This window comes from Labeo rohita, chromosome 5 (genome assembly GCF_022985175.1).
Source record: "Labeo rohita strain BAU-BD-2019 chromosome 5, IGBB_LRoh.1.0, whole genome shotgun sequence".
Taxonomy (NCBI): Eukaryota; Metazoa; Chordata; class Actinopteri; order Cypriniformes; family Cyprinidae; genus Labeo; species Labeo rohita.
In genome coordinates, this window is record NC_066873.1 from 6,958,422 (window position 1) to 6,976,676 (window position 18,255).

An 18,255-nucleotide genomic window follows, 5' to 3' on the forward strand; every position below is an offset into this window, starting at 1 on the left:
TACTGTGGTAATTAATCTATTGTTAATATCCTGCAGGCCATTCGTCTTCTGGTGATAGCATCAACAGACCTGCAGAAGGAGATTGTGGAGAGTGGAAGGGTAAAGCATTGTTAAAATTATTATTATTATCCTTGTCATTCTTGTTTTATCTTTGTTATCCTTGGTAACATAAATTTGTACTTTAAAATCAGTTTGAGTGTGTATTAGTCTGTTTCTGATACGCATTTTTTGCATGTGTAATTTCTAAAGTCAAATACTCAGTTTATTTGAATTGAGTGATATTACCTGAGTTGTACCTTAACATGCATTCCTGGTATTTATCTTTCTAGGGCGCAGCTTCGGTGAGAGAATTTTATGCCCGTAACTCTCGCTGGACAGAGGGTCTTATTTCTGCCTCCAAAGCTGTGGGATGGGGTGCAACACAGATGGTGTATGTATCTTTGCTGCTGTTTATCCATCTTGAGCAGTTCAGAAATCTTGATCATTACGTTTTGACTTCTAAAAAAAGTTCTAAATATAATAAATAAGAATGTGCAAGAAGGTGTTCTTTGTTCTGTAATCTGCTCTAGAGATGAGATTTTGTTTCATAGAGCTAGGACCATCTTGAGATATTAAGGTGAAAACTTAATTTATTAAAATGAAAACTTAAGAACTCTGAAATTGTCATAAAATTATAAAACAGAAATTATTTATTTATTTATTTATTTATTTGCTAGCAGCATTATCTTATTATTTGAAAATATTATTTGTGTTTCAAAGCAAAATTTGCATATCAATTTGAGGGAATGCATTAGTTATGTTGTTGTTAATGAATATGCTTTTCCTTTACAACAGTGATTCTGCTGATAAAGTGGTGTTGCACACTGGGAAGTATGAAGAGTTGATTGTCTGCTCTCACGAGATTGCTGCTAGCACTGCACAGCTTGTTGCAGCCTCTAAGGTATTACTTTTATATTATAATATCAATTTGAATATCAAAACAGAAGCTGCATTAATTTTGTAATTATTTTGAATGTGTTTCAAAAAGATAAGATGTTTGTAAGTTATACATCTGAGTTAGCAATTACAAATCAGGAAATTTCACCAAAAGAGAGAGATAACTCAGACTGAAACGTAAAAAATGATTACATGCCTACGAGAAATACACAAAACTAATGCAATAAAGAAACTGCAAAAATAAATCTTGACCACTTGACAGTGAAATGCTCATTGGGTCAGCAGGGTCAGAAAAAATGTGGAGAAAAAAAGATGTACGTTAACACCAAAAGACTAAAGATTTAAGGTGAAAAATTGGGTGTGAAACCACCAGGTACCCTTTAGTCTCCAGTGCTGCCATTTTCTAAAACTGCAACCTACCTGGAGTCTCCACAAGTACAAGGTGTCAGGTTCTCAGGGACATTGCTAAGATAAAAAATCCTGAAACATGACCCCCACTTAATTTGAATCACATGCTGTGTGATTGTGATTATGAAATACATGAAGACTGATTGCTTGAAAAAGTTTTATGAACAGATAGGTTGAGATTAATTCCTGAGGTATCAGCACCAGTTCAAGTTGGACAACAGTGGCGGTGGTGAGGGCGTCATGGTGTGAGCTTCTAAGATGCTGCAACAATAAGTAAAATAGACCTTTCAAGGTTGGAGATGGACTAAAAGTGAACTCCCAAAACTTAATGCAGATTCTATAAAATAAATTCTTGCAAGTGTCATACAAGAGGATGTGGTGCTGGTCCTTCAAGAGTCACTCTCAACCTATCGTCCTACCCATCTCAAAGATTCTTCAAATTCATTCTTAATTCTTTTACAGTTAATGTTTAAAATCGACATACAGGTACATCTCAATAAATTAGAATGTTGTGGAAAGTTTCATTTATTTCAGTAATTCAACTCAAATTGTGAAACTCATGTATTAAATAAATTCAGTAAACACAGACTGAAGTAGTTTAAGTCTTTGGTTCTTTTAATTGTAATGATTTTGGCTCACATTTTGGCTCAGCAAATTAGAATATGGTGACATGCCAATCAGCTAATCAACTCAAAACACCTGCAAAGGTTTCCTAAGCCTTCAAAATGGTCTCTCAGTTTGGCTCACTAGGCTACACAATCATGGGAAAGACTCCTGATCTGACAGTTGTCCAGAAGACAATCATTGACACTGTTCACAAGGAGGGTAAGCCACAAACATTAATTGCCAAAGAAGCTGGCTGTTCACAGAGTGCTGTATCCAAGCATGTTAACAGAAAGTTGAGTGGAAGAAAAAAGTGTGGAAGAAAAAGATGCACAACCAACCAAGAGAACCACAGTCTTGAGAGGCTTGTCAAGCAAAATCGATTCAAGAATTTGGGTGAACTTCACAAGGAATGGACTGAGGCTGGGTCAAGGCATCAAGAGCCACCACACACAGACGTGTCAGGGAATTTGGCTACAGTTGTCGTATTCCTCTTGTTAAGCCACTACCTGGGATAAGGAGAAGAAGAAATGGACTGTTGCCCAGTGGTCCAAAGTCCTCTTTTCAGATGAGAGCAAGTTTTGTATTTCATTTGGAAACCAAGGTCCTAGAGTCTGGAGGTAGCTTATAGCCCAATTTGCTTGAAGTCCAGTGTTAAGTTTCCACAGTCTGTGATGATTTGGGGTGCAGTGTCATCTGCTGGTGTTTGTCCACTGTGTTTTTTGAAAACCAAAGTCACTGCATCCGTTTACAAAGAAATTTTAGAGCACTCAATGCTTCCTTCTGCTGACTAGCTTTTTAAAGATGCTGATTTCATTTTCTAGCAGGATTTGGCACCTGCCCACACTGCCACAAGCACCAGAAGTTGGTTAAATGACCATGGTGTTGGTGTGTTTGACTGGCCAGCAAACTCACCAGACCTGAACCCCATAGAGAATCTATGTGGTATTGTTAAGAGGAAAATCAGAAATGAGAGACCAAAAAATGCAGATGAGCTGAAGGCCACTGTCAAAGAAACCTGGGCTTCCATACCACCTCAGCAGTGCCACAGACTGATCACCTCCATGCCACGCCGAATTGAGGCAGTAATTAAAGCAAAAGGAGCCCCTACTGAGTACATATACAGTAAATGAACATACTTTCCAGAAGGCCAACTGAAGGCTAAAATGTTTTTTATTGGTCTTATGAAGTATTCTAATTTGCTGAGATAGTGAATTGGTGGGTTTTTGTTAAATGTGAGCCAAAATCATCACAATTAAAAGAACCAGAGACTTAAACTACTTCAGTCTGTGTGCACTGAATTTATTTAATACATGAGTTTCACAATTTGAGTTGAATTACTGAAATAAATGAACTTTTCCACGACATTCTAATTTATTGAGATGCACCTGTATATCCTACTGTAGTATAAGTTCGCATTCCAAACCTGAAAAGGGTCTATAATGATCTATACTGCATTGTCTTAACCAGTCTGCAAGTAAATACACCACAAAATGTATTGACATTGTTTTTCTGTACATATTTATTATTTTGCAGTCTGGAGCCCTGCAAGCTATTTTATGTCACATTTTGTAATATTTCCTTTGTTTTACGTCTGTACTGTACATATTTATTATTATTTGAATGTTTTAAGGCGCTGCCTCACATATTTGCCTTTCAATGTGCAGGTGAAAGCTGACCGTGGCAGTAAGAAGCTTGGCGTTCTTCAGCAGGCCTCACGCCATGTTAATGAGATGGCTGCTAACGTGGTGGCTTCCACCAAGACTGGACAGGACCAGATTGAGGATAAGGGTCAGTTTCATGTTACAGGAGTTTTTGGGTCATGGTTCCTCATGTTTTTTCTTTAATAAGACATTGACATTGCTCTTTGGTTGACATTGCTTTTTTGTTTGTTTTTCTGTTTTTTTTTTTTTGCATATTAAGACACCATGGACTTCTCTGGCATGTCTCTAATTAAGCTCAAAAAAGAAGAAATGGAGTCACAGGTTTGTTTGTCACATCCATAATGAAGTTTTAAAGTAGATGTGTATATGCACGTATAACTTGAAATACTTTTTTTCTGCGTTGGGGGATTAGGAGAATAAGTTGTGTATGCTTGGTTAAAAAGATTTGTCTCTAATCTAGATTTAAGCTGTCAGAGTATTTGCTCCTTAAACAATGCTAGAAAGATTTTAGGAGCTTAATAGTTTTCTAAAAAACTCCACCCTTGATAGACAGTACTCTGTGGAAGTGCTCGGACAATGCTCCATAGTCCTGGGCCTTCATTGTTAAGCTGCACTATTTTCATGACTGGTAAGTAGTGTTGTCACGATACCATAAAATTTGACTTTGATACGATACCTGACTAAAATATATTGGTACTACTACTGAACCAATACTATGACAAAAACATAGAACATGATCCAAATGGAGATTATAGTTATTTTATCTAAAATAAATAAATAAAAATAAATACATTTCATCCCACTAAAAAAAAAAAAAAAAAAAAAAAAAAAAAAAAATCAAATAAGAAAAATCACATGCTAGTGCCACTACACATGACTGAGCAACTACAAAGCCTGCAGGTATGTAGAAAGCTTTGCAACATTGGGAATTTAGCTAAACGGATAAAGCCAAATTTAATTTAATGTTATAGTATTTTTATTTCACAATTACATAGATACAAGTAACAAACTGAAATGCTCATGAAGTGACTCTCAGAGCAGTCCTAGAGATGATGTTTTTGTGTTCATTTAACATTAATCATATTTTGGCGGCAGAGGCTGAAAACACCACAAAAACACTGTGTAGGAAACAAAACCACACATCTGCGCCATTCATTTACACAGAGATGCGCAGAACGTGCAGGATTCATGTTTAAATGCAAATATGCAGTAAATTCAGTTTTTCTGACTGGATCCCCCGATTCCATCCATGTTTTCCACTTTGCGGTAATCATAGAGCCCTAAATAAACAGTACGCAGAAAATACGGCACTTATCAAAATGTATTCTTAAAGTACCGGTACTAGTAAAATGCGGAATCATTTTTAAAAGCAGGGTATTGCGATACCTTTTTAGTACCAGTATACTGTGCAACACTACTGGTAAGACAACCTGCAAGGTGCCCTACCATAAGACCATTACTCATAAGATGAAGAACCTTCTGCTATTTCCCAATTTCCCACCCATCGTACTGAAACAATATGCTCACTTTATTAGAGCCAAAGAACCACTTTGAAGTCAGCCAGGGAAACTATGTGTCACACACACACATAGTTTTTTTCCCCACATTGTGTAGTACTAGTTTGCTTCAGAATTTGAGTTGTGTAAAAGATGAAGCAGCCTGTTTATTCTGGCAAATTAGCACAACATTCTGACTTACCCAGTAACATCCTGAGCGCACATATAAACGGAAACCAGGCAATGAATGAGACATTAAGAAAGAAACAAAGTATGGTAAAGTATGGTATTATGGCAATGTAAGAGTCTCTTAACAACTGACAATCTGTTAAACAATTAGGTCTTAAGCCATAAACCTCTTTTTATTCAGCTTTAAGTCTTCTTAAAGTCTATCGTAAACACCTTGTCTTACTGTAGCTGTTGAATGACTGCCTCAATACACTTCTGATGGAAGTCTGCTCAAGTAAGAGAGGTAGTGTTAAAGTTGTGTCAGGTTCTTCAGAAGGTGAGCCAAGAATGACAAATTTCGACAATGTTATGCTGACTTAATGGGCTGACTAACAGAATTGTTGTCTGGAAGTCTTACTCAAGATCTGAGTCAAATCAAAGAATTTAGATGTACCAAAGACACTCCTATTACTTATGAATGGGAGAAAGTGTAACGTGCAGTATGGCAAAATAGTCCCACCTTCTCGATAAAAGAGCCAATTAGAAACTCTGGTTGCTATAGAAACAGTGTTATGAGACGCATGCATGTGCATTGGCATCGCCTTTTTGGTAACTTCATGACTTAACTGACAACATAACTATGACATTGTATGCTCGTAATTATTTGCCCTTCTAATACAGCGCGGTTCGGGGATAAAAATTGTAGATTTTTTTTTTTTTCCAATTTGTGTTTCTAAGATGAAGAAAATTAATATGGATTATAGGCGAGTAAATGACAACCATTTAATAAATTTTTATTTTATTTATTTAGTTAATTATTTTTTGGGTGACTTAAGAATTTTTGGCTGAACTACCCTTTAATAGGGGGTAACGCTAACACACAGTGACCTTCAATCCTATGCACTGCTTTGTCATTCTTACCCTGAAGTGTGAACAATCGTAAAATCTGTAGGAAAAGCAAAGGACCTAACTTGTCTGGTTAACTTGGAGATCATTTGTAAACAGAACTTTTTAAAAAATGCCGGTAAACTAGTTATAGTAATTTCCTGGATGAGAAATTGCCAGTAAATTACCGTTTTGATGGGATGTTTGAAATAAAGCATAAAATTACCTCTATGAGAATGTAACAAGGTGGGGGCACGCTGACATAAGAAGTCGGTTTTGGTCCAACCATAAAGTCCTGATGGAGATGCTGCGATTACATTGTACTGCAGCAAACATTTTTGTGTACCACTGTTCTACCTTTTAATTGTTTTAATATGTAAACATGCTAGATATACAAACATCTTTAACAGACATTGTTTTAAAAAGCAAAAAAGTAAAGAAAATTAAAAAAAAAAAAAGTTTAGACAATGACACTGGAAAACTATTGCGTTTTTTCTTATCTGGGCAGATGAAGAAAACAAGGCAGCATCAGTAATTTCCAATGATTGACATCAGAGTTGGGGAAGTTCCTGAAACCAAGTAGTAATTCTGTGGGAAATCTTGATACAATGCATATAATTTTACCATGTTTTTGATTTCCTCTCCTAGGTGAAGGTTCTAGAGCTTGAAAACATGTTGGATAATGAGCGTCTGCGTTTGGGTGAGCTCAGGAAGAAACACTATGAGATAGCAGGTGCTCCTGTAGATCAACTGGCTCAGGACAATGGCCTGAGAGCCTCTCCACTTGTGACCGCTGCGCCGTCCTCTCCCAAACCTTCTAAACCCACTCTAATGAAGAAACCAGCTCTTGCACAAAAACCCAACATCCCACCCAAAAGCACGGTAACACTTTTTCTTTGTAAATGTTGCACACTTTTCTACCTGTTGTCATCTGTATAGGTTTACATATTGACTGTGAGGTGTTTTCATATGTTGCATGGAGTTGTCACTAATAGCATGGGTAGTTTGATTTCAAATCAGTGAAATCAAATAAAAATTCAAACAATAGCTTCATTTAATTTAGTAGACATTTTGGAATAAAGCAAAGCCACGTGTAAAGTCATTGCAGACATTCTAATTTTCTATGTACTTATACATCTATGAAAAAGTTCCAAATTATACTTCCAATCACAGCCACATTATTTCAGTAAATTTAAAGAACCACACAGCCCACCATGCCAAAAGAGCTCAAAAAATACATTGGCCAAGCCAATAGGATAACACACATGCACACACAGACATTAACACACGTTGACAACCTTCTTGTAAACACTACCCTGCTAGTATTCTCATTTCATATTACTAATTATTTAAAATATTTCCTCACCACTGCAGTATGTACCAACTGTAGAGGTGATACTGCATAACACTACTGTTAGCCAGGGCAGACACAAGTAATTTCTAGTTCGTAAGAGTTCAAAACTGTCAGCAGAGTTTTGTCCAAAACCAGTTAACAAGAAGTCTTGTCTTATAATTAGTTAACAAAACTGTATTAACTAAACATGTTTTATCAGCCTGAGAGGTTTACACAGAGGTAGCTGTGAAGCAAGAGATGAAGTGCTAATTAAAACACTACTACTACTACTACTAATAATAATAATAAATCTCAAGTGTTTATTAAATAATCTTAGCTGTGTAGGATTCAGTGCTCAGACTTCCTACTTCATTCCTGCTTCACCTGTCACAACATTGTCCTGTGACATTAAAAACTTTTAAATGGAGACATTCTCATATCTAAATAAATAAAAAGTCAGTGAAATATAAAAATATAATTAAAATTATATGAATAAATGATTAAATAATAAAAGAAAATAATACAAATAACTTAAAATAAAAAATAAAACATATGAATGGTCACTTTCTTAAAGCTAAAGACTCAAGTTGTAATTGAGAATCATGCACACTCAATAAGTAATAGATTTTTCACACAAAGTTCTTATTTTTGGTCTGTCATAGGAATCTGGGTCATTTTTATCATCTACTAAAGCTGTCCTTTTCTTACAGTTGAGGTGAGCACATCTGGATGAAGATATTTGAAGACTTGTTGAATCTCAAATCACCATGCATCCAAAACCCTTCTTAAATCTTCCTATTATGTTTCATTTTTTCCACTTTCTATGTCTTGTCACTCAAATGTTTTTCCGTATCTTCCATGTCAGACCTTTGCCTTTTTTTCCATTTGAGAGTGCCTTAGAGGCTACAGATTATTTTAAAAATATATCCTAGATATAGAGCTATAGTACTGGGTGTTCATCATTTGTGTACAATTTCAAATCATTTCATTTTTAAATTAAAGATATTTTGTTTTATTTACATTACACATAGTATGTAATAGGGCAAATAATGAATAAAGTCTGACTTAAAGAGATAGTTCACCCAAAACAATTAAAATTCTAACATAAGCTCACTGAAAAAAAAAAAAGAAAAACTCCAAAAACTTAGCTGAAATGAACACTAGAGGCAGCAAAATCAGTTTGATTTCTTTTTACACAAATTATGATTACAGGGGCAGATTATTGATCAGTAAAATATCATATTTGTCTGGATTCCTTGCACAATACTATGTTATTACCTCACTTTTACAGTAGTACCATAGTTAATAATTATATTTAGGTGAACTATCCCTTTAAGGTAAGAGACAATGTATTGTAATGGATTTTTTCCTGTTCATTCACAAACATTATTTTATGTGTGATTCTTATAAAAAAAAATATTTAAAATATATTTAAAATGTACTCCATTTTATGATAAACAAAAGGGTATTACCATGGTGGAAAATAATTCTGCAATGTTGTGCGCATATCTATCAAGTACTGTATAAGCAGAATCTATTTAATTGGGATTTTTTTCTTTAAATTATGGTCTTACAAAAATGTATTTTGCTTTTTCAGTCTGTCTTAAAATGTGTCAATGTCTTTATGCATCAACATCTGTATATTATTAACATATTTTAGTCATGTTTGACTCTCCCTTGTGATAAATACAAAAAAAAAGAACAATAAATATTTTAAAGAAAAATGTGTGAAATAGACTAAATTAAATTAAATTGCCTTTTTTGGTCATTTGTGTACTATTTATATATATATATATATATATATATATATATATATATATATATATATATATATATATATATAGTATGATTCTTCAGTGATGATTTGTCTGGGCTGGAACTAGACCAGTTTTTTGCACAGACTGATCATTTCACTTCGTAAGACCTCAATGTATCGTCAGGAGCTAAGGCTATTAATGGTCATGCTTGTATGTTTTTATTTACTCTCAAAAACCGACACCTGCCAAGGACAATGGTTTCAACTAAAAAACCTCTTTATTTTTCTACTGAACAAAAAAAAAAATTCACTTATAAGTCAAACAATAAGACTTATGCCAAAAGCAACATTTGTGGCACACTTCTGCCCTAAAAGTGTATAGAGTCTAATGCTAATCTACTGATACTCCTAGGCTATATTACCAATATTCACTTTACTTTTCAACACAGAAGTAAGCTATTTCTTTTAAATGTGCAAGGCTTTAGTCATTACCTGCTGTAGGGTTGGGTTAGGTGTGGTCTTCAACCTCAGAGGGTTAATAACTGGATAAATGTGCAGAAAATATTTTACATTTTTTGTGATACAAACCATTGTGTTTATTCAATCAATCAATCAATCAAATTTTATTTATATAGCGCCTTACAACAACCAAAAAGGTGCCCAGGGCGCTTTCCAAGAGAAAACAAGACTCACAGTAGACAACAATAAATAAAAACACAAATGTACATAAAACAATCGAGTTAGTGACTACGTATCAAAAGCTTGTCTAAAAAGATGTGTCTTCAACTGTGATTTAAAAACACACAACTCAGTGTTGTTTCGAAGCTGTTCCGGAAGTGCGTTCCACAGCTTTGGACCCAGAACGGCAAATGACCGGCCTCCAAACTTTTTGTAATTAAACTTCGGCATAACCAGTGCGGTGTGTTCAGAGGAGCGCAGAGTTCTGGCTGGTTGATAGACCACTACCAACTCCGCGAGGTAGACAGGGGCCAGACCATTAATGGCCTTGAACACAAACCATCAGGATCTTAAACTCCACCCTGAACCGCACTGGGAGCCATTTCCGACATTGATATTTCATTTCAGTGTAACAACTGCAGTACATATTTACATTCCTTTCACTAATTCACATTTAAAACAACAGGTGAGGGATTCTAAATTTCTTGCGGCGTAGCATGTTGCATAGCCTGTAAACACACTAAGAACAGCTGCTCCCACCAATGTTCATGAGAAGTTTTTGGAGAACATCGGAAGTGTGCTTCATGTGTTTTGGGTAATCAATGTTAACGATGTAAAGAAGACCTGTCCAAAGCACAAATGCTTTCAGGACGTCACAGATATCGGTGAGGTCAAGACGCTCTTCAAAAATGATGGCAACGTCAATGGTTTCTTTTGGAAGCATTTCCCATTGCTCCTCCTCAGTCACAATCAAGATGTCCATTTCTATGCCCTTCACTAATTCTTCAATTTCATGAGATGCCTGAAAAAAACAACAAAAAAATAATTAATTCTTTACATGCAAATATAACAATTGAATCAATATAGAATACTACTGTACATTACTTTAACTATAGTAATACATTCTGTTAAAAATGTTTAAAAATAATAATAACAACAACAACAACCTCAACAAACAGCAATTAAGAGGCAAAGTAAAAAAATAAAAAAAAAGGCGTAAGTTACATGAGCATGGCTGACTCCAGACCAACTGCAACAAGTACTTTAATTTCCAGAATATAAGGGTGTTTCAACACTAGCACTTTTGGTGTGCACCAGGTTCGGGTGATGTTAGAGTTTGGTTCATTTGGATGGTGTGAACTCTTAGTTCTATCATTGTTTATCTGAAATTGTAGCCATTAGGGATTTATGAAACTAGTTGCCAAAATTCTACTGCTGCTAATCGATGCTGAAAATACCAGTCGTTTAATTTTTTTACTGGCACATTCTGACATATTTTACTTCACAAGACTATATTCAAAGTACTGTCACTTTAATGTTACATTTTATATACAAAATATTTTTAGTAAATAAATATTTACTTATATTATCAGTCTTGCCCACACATTCACAAGAGTATCACGACACGTATGTGGTGCTGATGTAGAACATGCATGCGCTGCGCCTTGTTTACAAGCAGAGGAATGTGCACAGCTGTCGTGGTACTCTCGTGAACGTGCATCAAGGACTGAAAAAAATTACGTTAAATTACGTTTTTTTAAATCTAATATAAAATGACATTAAAAATTACAATAGCAACTAGGGGTGTTACGGTATGTGTATTAGAACCGAACGATTCACGGGGGAAATTCTAAATGGAAGTGGTCATCCATATGCCCTACTCCTTCAAAGGGCAGAGCCCTTAGAGTTTAGACTTTGGAGTGAGCAGGGCAACTGCGTGCCATTATGTAGATGTTTGGAATGCACTTGGCAAAGGGAGCGACGTGTCTGTCAACAGATGTCGCTGTCTTAATGGCATAGAAAATGTCTTTTTATTGTTAGCATTACTTTTTATTGTTAGCATTACTGTTGCAAATAAACATACATTTTATGTTTTAAATATATAATATATAATAATAAACAGAGCAATTCCAATAGGGTCCTCGCACTGCAATGCTCGGGCCCTAAAAACTAAATATGTAACTTTTTAAAATATAAACTGTATGTTTATTTGCAACAGTAATGCTAACAACAATAAAAAGACATTTATGCCATTAAAACAGCGACATCTGCTGACGGACACCATGCTGCATTGTCACGGAAACATGCCAGCTGAAGGTTATGAGGAAATTACGTTGCTCCCTTTGCCAAGTGCATTGTAAATATCTACATAATGGCATGCATGTGCCCTGCTTGCTCCAAAGTCTAAACTCCAACATTCTCAAAAAAAGGTACAGTTTTGTTGCTGGGGCTGGAACTATCCCTTTAACACTTTTTGGCTTTTTTAGTATTGTGAATGTACCGTGTATCATGACATACAGTAAGTACTGTGAACCATATCGAAAACTTACGTGTTACAGCCGCTGATACGCTAATAAGAACACATCACTGCAGATTGATGGTGCTCAATTTGGTCACCCACAACTATAATGCCAACAGTCATGTCCTGGATGAATACCTCGAGAACCTGTGTTCTTTAATAAAAACAAAGGGAAGCTTTAAACTATGCCTTATAATATTAATTCACAAACTCCAGTAAATATGTGCACTAAATAAATACATTTACTTACAACTTTGTCCAAGCTGTACAATGTGATAGTCATCCCTTTTCTGCATAGCACTGATGGATACAACTGCAAAAGGACTGACTGAGGTCCAACCACAAGATTGTTGAATTCTATGCTGATCTTCAGTCAGAATATCACAAACATGAAAAATACAGAAACATGTTAAAACAACACTAAAAATACAAATAAATAAATAAATATTGATAGAGAAAGCCAAATGTCACTGCAAGCTTACGTTTCAATTACCAATTGTAAAAACCCCATTTTACTAGGCTTGCCACGATAGACGGTGTTGACGGTGTTACCGGTTTGACATCACTTTTCCACCGTGACGCCGTCCCCACATTTGTTTTTTTTTTTTAAGTATTCGTTTTTTTATTAAATATTTATTTGAATTAAATGGAAAATATAATTCTAAATAATTTACTTAAGACGAGAGCATGCACTATAATTAAAAACTGAGCATGGTTACAATGCGTCATATTTCATTTATCACGTGAGGAGTCGAATTTACAGAAAGAGAATGGCGTTGTGTTTTTTTTTTCGTTATGTTAATAAAAGTTCTGTGTTTAATATCAGTGATTTTTTTTTTTTTTTTTTTTTTTGTACTTTCGTTGTCGTCCATTCAAACAATTGACGCCGAATTGCCAATTCCCGCAAAACTGAAAGTGAAAGTATAATACGCACGCATTTATAAGCTATTTAAAAGCAGAAAAAAAAGGAAACCCCCACCCCCAAGATGATACTGGTATTACCGGTGTTGTCACATGTCGATTAACCGGTGGGGAAATTTCCTCATCGTCACAACCCTACATTTTACAATACAGAAAAGGCTTTTAAACTACATAACACAGTAAATTAGAACAACCAAAAAAAAAAGCTAATTTTACACATTTGTCACAATCCTTATGGCAAGGCTGTTTATGCAAGATATATGCCTTTATTGTTATTCAAAAACCTATAGTTTTATAATGTATGTGTCCGATGAGGCACTTCAATAACCGAGAGAAGAGTTTGTACCGGTTTGTGTCAGCAATAGGGGTGGGACGATACAGGTAACTCACGATTCAATTCTGTGGCGATATGTGGCCCACGATAATGATAATATCACGATTCGCGATATCTACGATATTCAATATATTGGAAGAAATTTCATCAACGATATATCACGATATATGTGACTGAAAAAGAAAAATAAGGAATAAGGAAATCTGATGCATTTATTAATGCCAACATTTCCAACATTGTGCAAAGAAATATGCATTTGCATAATAACTCACTGCCTCCTGGTCTTAAATGTAAACACTGTACAGCTAGACAGATAAACATTTATTACACTACACACTGTAAGGGCGAAGGTCCTTGCAAATAAATTCGGCGATGGACTTAGTGATACTCTCTGCCCTCGGCGACCCAAAGGGGAGCTTTGCTTTGAACGCAGTAGTGATTGTCGGCTGACTTGGTTTGCCCTCATTATCACCTGAGAGTAGTTCACCGTGATAGCGAACGAGGTGCATTTGCAGATTCGTAGTGTTGCTGTTATATTTTATCTTTGCAAAGCAGTTCTTGCAGATTGCATAGTCTTTATCCAGTGCCTTTCCGTCGACTGTCTCGTAAAACCCGAAGTGTCTCCACACTTTAGAGTGGAAACTAGCGGGTGGGTCTTTGATTTGTTTTTTTATTATTTTCCGCCATTCTCTGCGCTTCTTCTCTGTTGTTGTTAGTTAACTTGTGTTCTTCACCGGCCGCTGTTTGTGCCACTTTACCCCTATTTACTCGAACAGCGCCCCCCGCAAACAGAATGGTAGATATTGGGTAGTGACAGTGACACTGACAACGGGTAAATTAATCATTTTGTGTTGTAATAAAATATCGATATTGGCTGTTAGTGTATCGATTATTTATTGCGACAGAGAACACAACAATATATTGCAATATCGATTTTTTTCCCCACCCCTAGTCAGCAATATCAAATATACGCGCTTCAAACAAACTCTGAGGGATCTGCTCATTAGTTTCTTTTATAACATGCATAAAAATTACACTTCGAGTAATCGGTTTCGTCTTAAGTAAACCCGAACAGAATAATACTAAAATACAAATACTAATGTGCCAAAATATTTGATCTGTGTGTCAGATCTTAAAGCGACAGCAGCGTAAACCTGAAACCGCCGTCGTCTTTAATGTATACAATGAAGATTTTGCAGTGGTTTATTTTAACATTTATTAAGAAATGTCTGTAGTAGTCTATTTCAGTAATAGCCTTTAAATAGACCTACCTAAAAAAAAAAAAAAAAAAAAAAAAATATATATATATATATATATATTCTTTATTTTATTTTTTTTTAAAGATTCTATTTTTAAAAAATATTATTTAATTTGTATTTTTGATTAATATATTTATTATTCCTTTTGTTTGTATGTAATAGGCCTACTTGGATTGTTTACTTGCCTTCAGTAAGCTTGAGAATGTTTTACTTACATTAGTTGATTAGTTTTTGCTTTATTAAAATTATTATTATTTTTTAAACATGGTGGCAGTTTCTAGCTTCAAAGAAAAATAATTTTTCTAACATCTTTGCAGCAATAGTTTTAATGGGTCCAAAACCACCTTGGGTGTGCATGATTTTCTAATAACTCAATGGCACATCATCAAATTTTCTTTATATCATGTAATATATTGTAATTAATGTAACCATAAATGCATTCAAAAATAAAACAGGTGTGAGTTTGCTGTAATTTATGGAAAGCATGTAGGGCTTTATATACAGTGTGTACCATTGTAAAGACTAGGTTTATCCCTCACAGCCTCATTTTCATCCAAGAAAAAAAAGTCATATAAAACCCAAAACACACACAGCCACAATCAGAAATAAAAGAGGTGCATCTTCTGCTCTTAAGGTCCCATTCACCAAGATACCTACTCCTTTACCCCCACCCTTGAATTTACACATTTACTATATCAATGAATAAAGTCAAGTACCACCCTATAATGTATCACATTCCAAAACCTGTTTCACTCTGAAATATGTCACAAGACATAAGTCAGCTATAACTTCTGTTACATGACTTTGAGTTTGCTAAGCAGAGCACGGACACTAATTATGAGATGTTGTGAAATCAAAAATCAAAATGGCAAGATCCACTAGAGGTTTCCTTTTCTTTGCTTTTTGCTTTTCACTTGACATTGCGTTTTACTAGTTGTAAAGGTTAAAAACAGGGGTGCCCAAACTCAGTCCTGGTCCTTGGTTTAGCTCCAACTTGCCTCAACACACCTGCCGGGGGGTTTCTAGTATGCCTAGTAAGAACTTGATTAGCTGGTTCACGTGTGTCTAATTGGGGCTGGAGCTAAACTTTGTAGGACACCGACCCTCCAGGACCGAGTTTAGGAATGCTTTCGGTTAAAACAATATTAAGATACTGACAAACAGTAGTGTTTACTTGGACTCGGACTCGACTCGGACTCGGCCCTTTGGGACTCGGACTTGAGTCCGACTCGTCCCATTTTGGACTCAGACTCGTCTCGGACTCGACTGGTTAAAGACTCGGACTCGACTTAGGTGGACTCGAACCCAACACTAATATTTATATCGAAAATCACGAGATCTCGTGATATGTGACGTTAAGAACATGATTTCCTTATTAAATTGAGTAGCTGCAAGTTGTGTCAACTTAAAAAAATTAATTGAAACAACTAAACGGTGAAATTATTTTTTACAGTGTACAGAGAAAAGCAGCATGCCATTTAAAGGATGTGGTATTAAATACCATCTACTGAAAACAACACATTATTCAAATAGTATCTTAATTAACATGGTCATCTACAGTGATGTGGATGGCCAACATAAATTATTTTGATTGCACAGAGAAGTAAACGCCCTTAGTTCTTACCTTCTTGCATGGAAAGCAAATGTACACTGATCACAACATTAAGCAAGTGAACAGTCAGTTCTTGAATTCTGTTGGAAGCGAGAAAAAAATGGGCAAGCAAGAAGATCTGTGCAAAAAAGTGACTTGACAAGGGTCAACTAGTGATGGCTAGATGACTATATCTGACAATCTCCAAAATGTTGGAGAAAAACAATGTTTGTAGAAAAAACAAACAAACAAACAAACAAACAAACAAACAAAAAAACACAAAACAATGGTAGTTTTCCTGGTATGCAGTGATTAGTACCTACCAAAACTGGTGCAAGGAAGGACAATCCGTGAACCTGCATTAGGGTCTTGAGCGCCTAAGGATCATTGATGCACGTAGGAAGCGTAGGCTAGCCCATCTGGTCTACAGTAACTAACTGTAGGTTAAATAACTGAAAAATTCTTTCTGCTGTGACCTACCTTGCTGTCTGAGCCCTGCAGAATAATATTGGCCCTAATCTATAACTCTTAATTGACTGCCAGTCAGAGTGGTGCATTGCTGCTCACCATGGAAGTTTGCAGGCATACTGTATGGGTAAAAGATCTGGTTTAACCACTGAACTTTGTTGTGTGATTGACCTAGTCTCTCTCTTTATCTCTCTCTCTCTCTCTCTCTCTCGGGGTGGGGAGATTTCCCAAGTTATAAAACTAGCTCACATCAATTACCAGCCTCACGGGAAACACTCAAATAACACTCAACCACTCCTAACCACTCATAAGATTTTGTGCAGATCTTAATAAACATGGTATTCATTGTGCGTTATACACAAAATAAGTATTATAGTGTAATAAAGAATTTAGATTTATGATTATTTAGGAGATGAATAATACATTATTGCATTCATTATTATGCATGGAGCTTTAGGAAAATGCATTTTGGGAAAAAAACAAAAACAAAAACAAACAAACAAAAAAACAACAACAGCTGCTTTAAAACAATCATTACAGTCTCCAAAAAGATCACTGCCGTAACAGACATTTAGTTTTGTTATATCCAGCTACATGGATAATTTCAGAAGGATTACACCAAATTACTCTCAAAGAACTATTGTTCACCAGTTTTTACATTCAGTTTGCATATTTGACAAAGATTTAATTCCCCCCCACATTAAATTTTATTGTTACAATTATTTTGCTCAGCTAACCCCTATGCATGATTAATGTTTTAAAAGTGTATCTCTCTAAACATATAGGGGCAACAGGAAATAAGAGATAGTTACTCTTAATTTCATTCTTTTCACCCCATTTTACACTCGTGTGTGTGTGTGTGTGCGCGTTTCTACAAATTTTTTATAGCATAAATCATTAGGAAATTAAGTAAAGATCATGTTCCATGAAGATATTTTGTAAAATTCTTACTGTACTCTTCACTTCACTCTCCGTCCAGTAGGTGGCAGAAATGCAATATTGAATAGTTGACCAAGCCCTATTTAATCAACAAGACATATCACTAGCTGCTATTATACTATAAAAAGATTTTCAAACATAGTTTTAGCCTGTAAGATATGTTGATCTGAAATAATACATCTTTATTACTGAAAAGAAAATCTTTATTACTTGCAGAATGGTGGCAGATAATGATATGGTCAGATGCATTTGTTAAAGTTGTTGAGAGCGAAATATTTTTTAAAGCTCACCTCACTTACTTGTCTTTAAAATGGAACTTTACAAGTACATTGATGCACTGAATGTAATGAAAAGTCCAAAAGCAAAACTTCTGTTCTCTATATTGTACCAATATGGTTTTAACCCTATTTTAACTTACTTGTATACTGGTTTGTTATTATATTTTCTGGACAAACACACACTGCCTGCAAAACAGGAATCATGTTGCAAACTAATAAAAATTGCTGATTTGCATTCA

The 18,255-nt window shown here is 35.3% G+C and overlaps 1 protein-coding gene and 1 long non-coding RNA gene across 3 annotated transcripts in view; one reads left to right on the top strand and one right to left on the bottom strand.

Moving 5' to 3' along the window:
• hip1rb (huntingtin interacting protein 1 related b) overlaps positions 1–8,636 on the top strand; it is a 50,859-nt gene extending 42,223 nt beyond the window's left edge. Inside the window, exons 26-32 of the mRNA XM_051110269.1 lie at positions 37–99; positions 330–430; positions 835–940; positions 3,615–3,738; positions 3,871–3,932; positions 6,809–7,042; positions 8,204–8,636. Of these exons, the coding sequence (XP_050966226.1) occupies positions 37–99; positions 330–430; positions 835–940; positions 3,615–3,738; positions 3,871–3,932; positions 6,809–7,042; positions 8,204–8,212 (699 nt within the window). The 3' untranslated portion in view covers positions 8,213–8,636. The remainder of the gene's footprint in view (positions 1–36; positions 100–329; positions 431–834; positions 941–3,614; positions 3,739–3,870; positions 3,933–6,808; positions 7,043–8,203) is intronic.
• Positions 8,637–9,531: 895 nt separating this feature from the next.
• LOC127164856 (uncharacterized) lies at positions 9,532–14,309 on the bottom strand. 2 transcript variants are annotated; one of them, XR_007827710.1, is made up of 4 exons: positions 12,720–14,309; positions 12,477–12,593; positions 12,258–12,380; positions 9,532–10,729 (listed from the first exon to the last, which is right to left on the bottom strand). It is a non-coding gene; the product is annotated as an uncharacterized LOC127164856 (long non-coding RNA). The 2 variants fall into 2 exon arrangements; XR_007827709.1 differs by having other exon boundaries at positions 13,954–14,303.
• Positions 14,310–18,255: the final 3,946 nt, after the last annotated feature.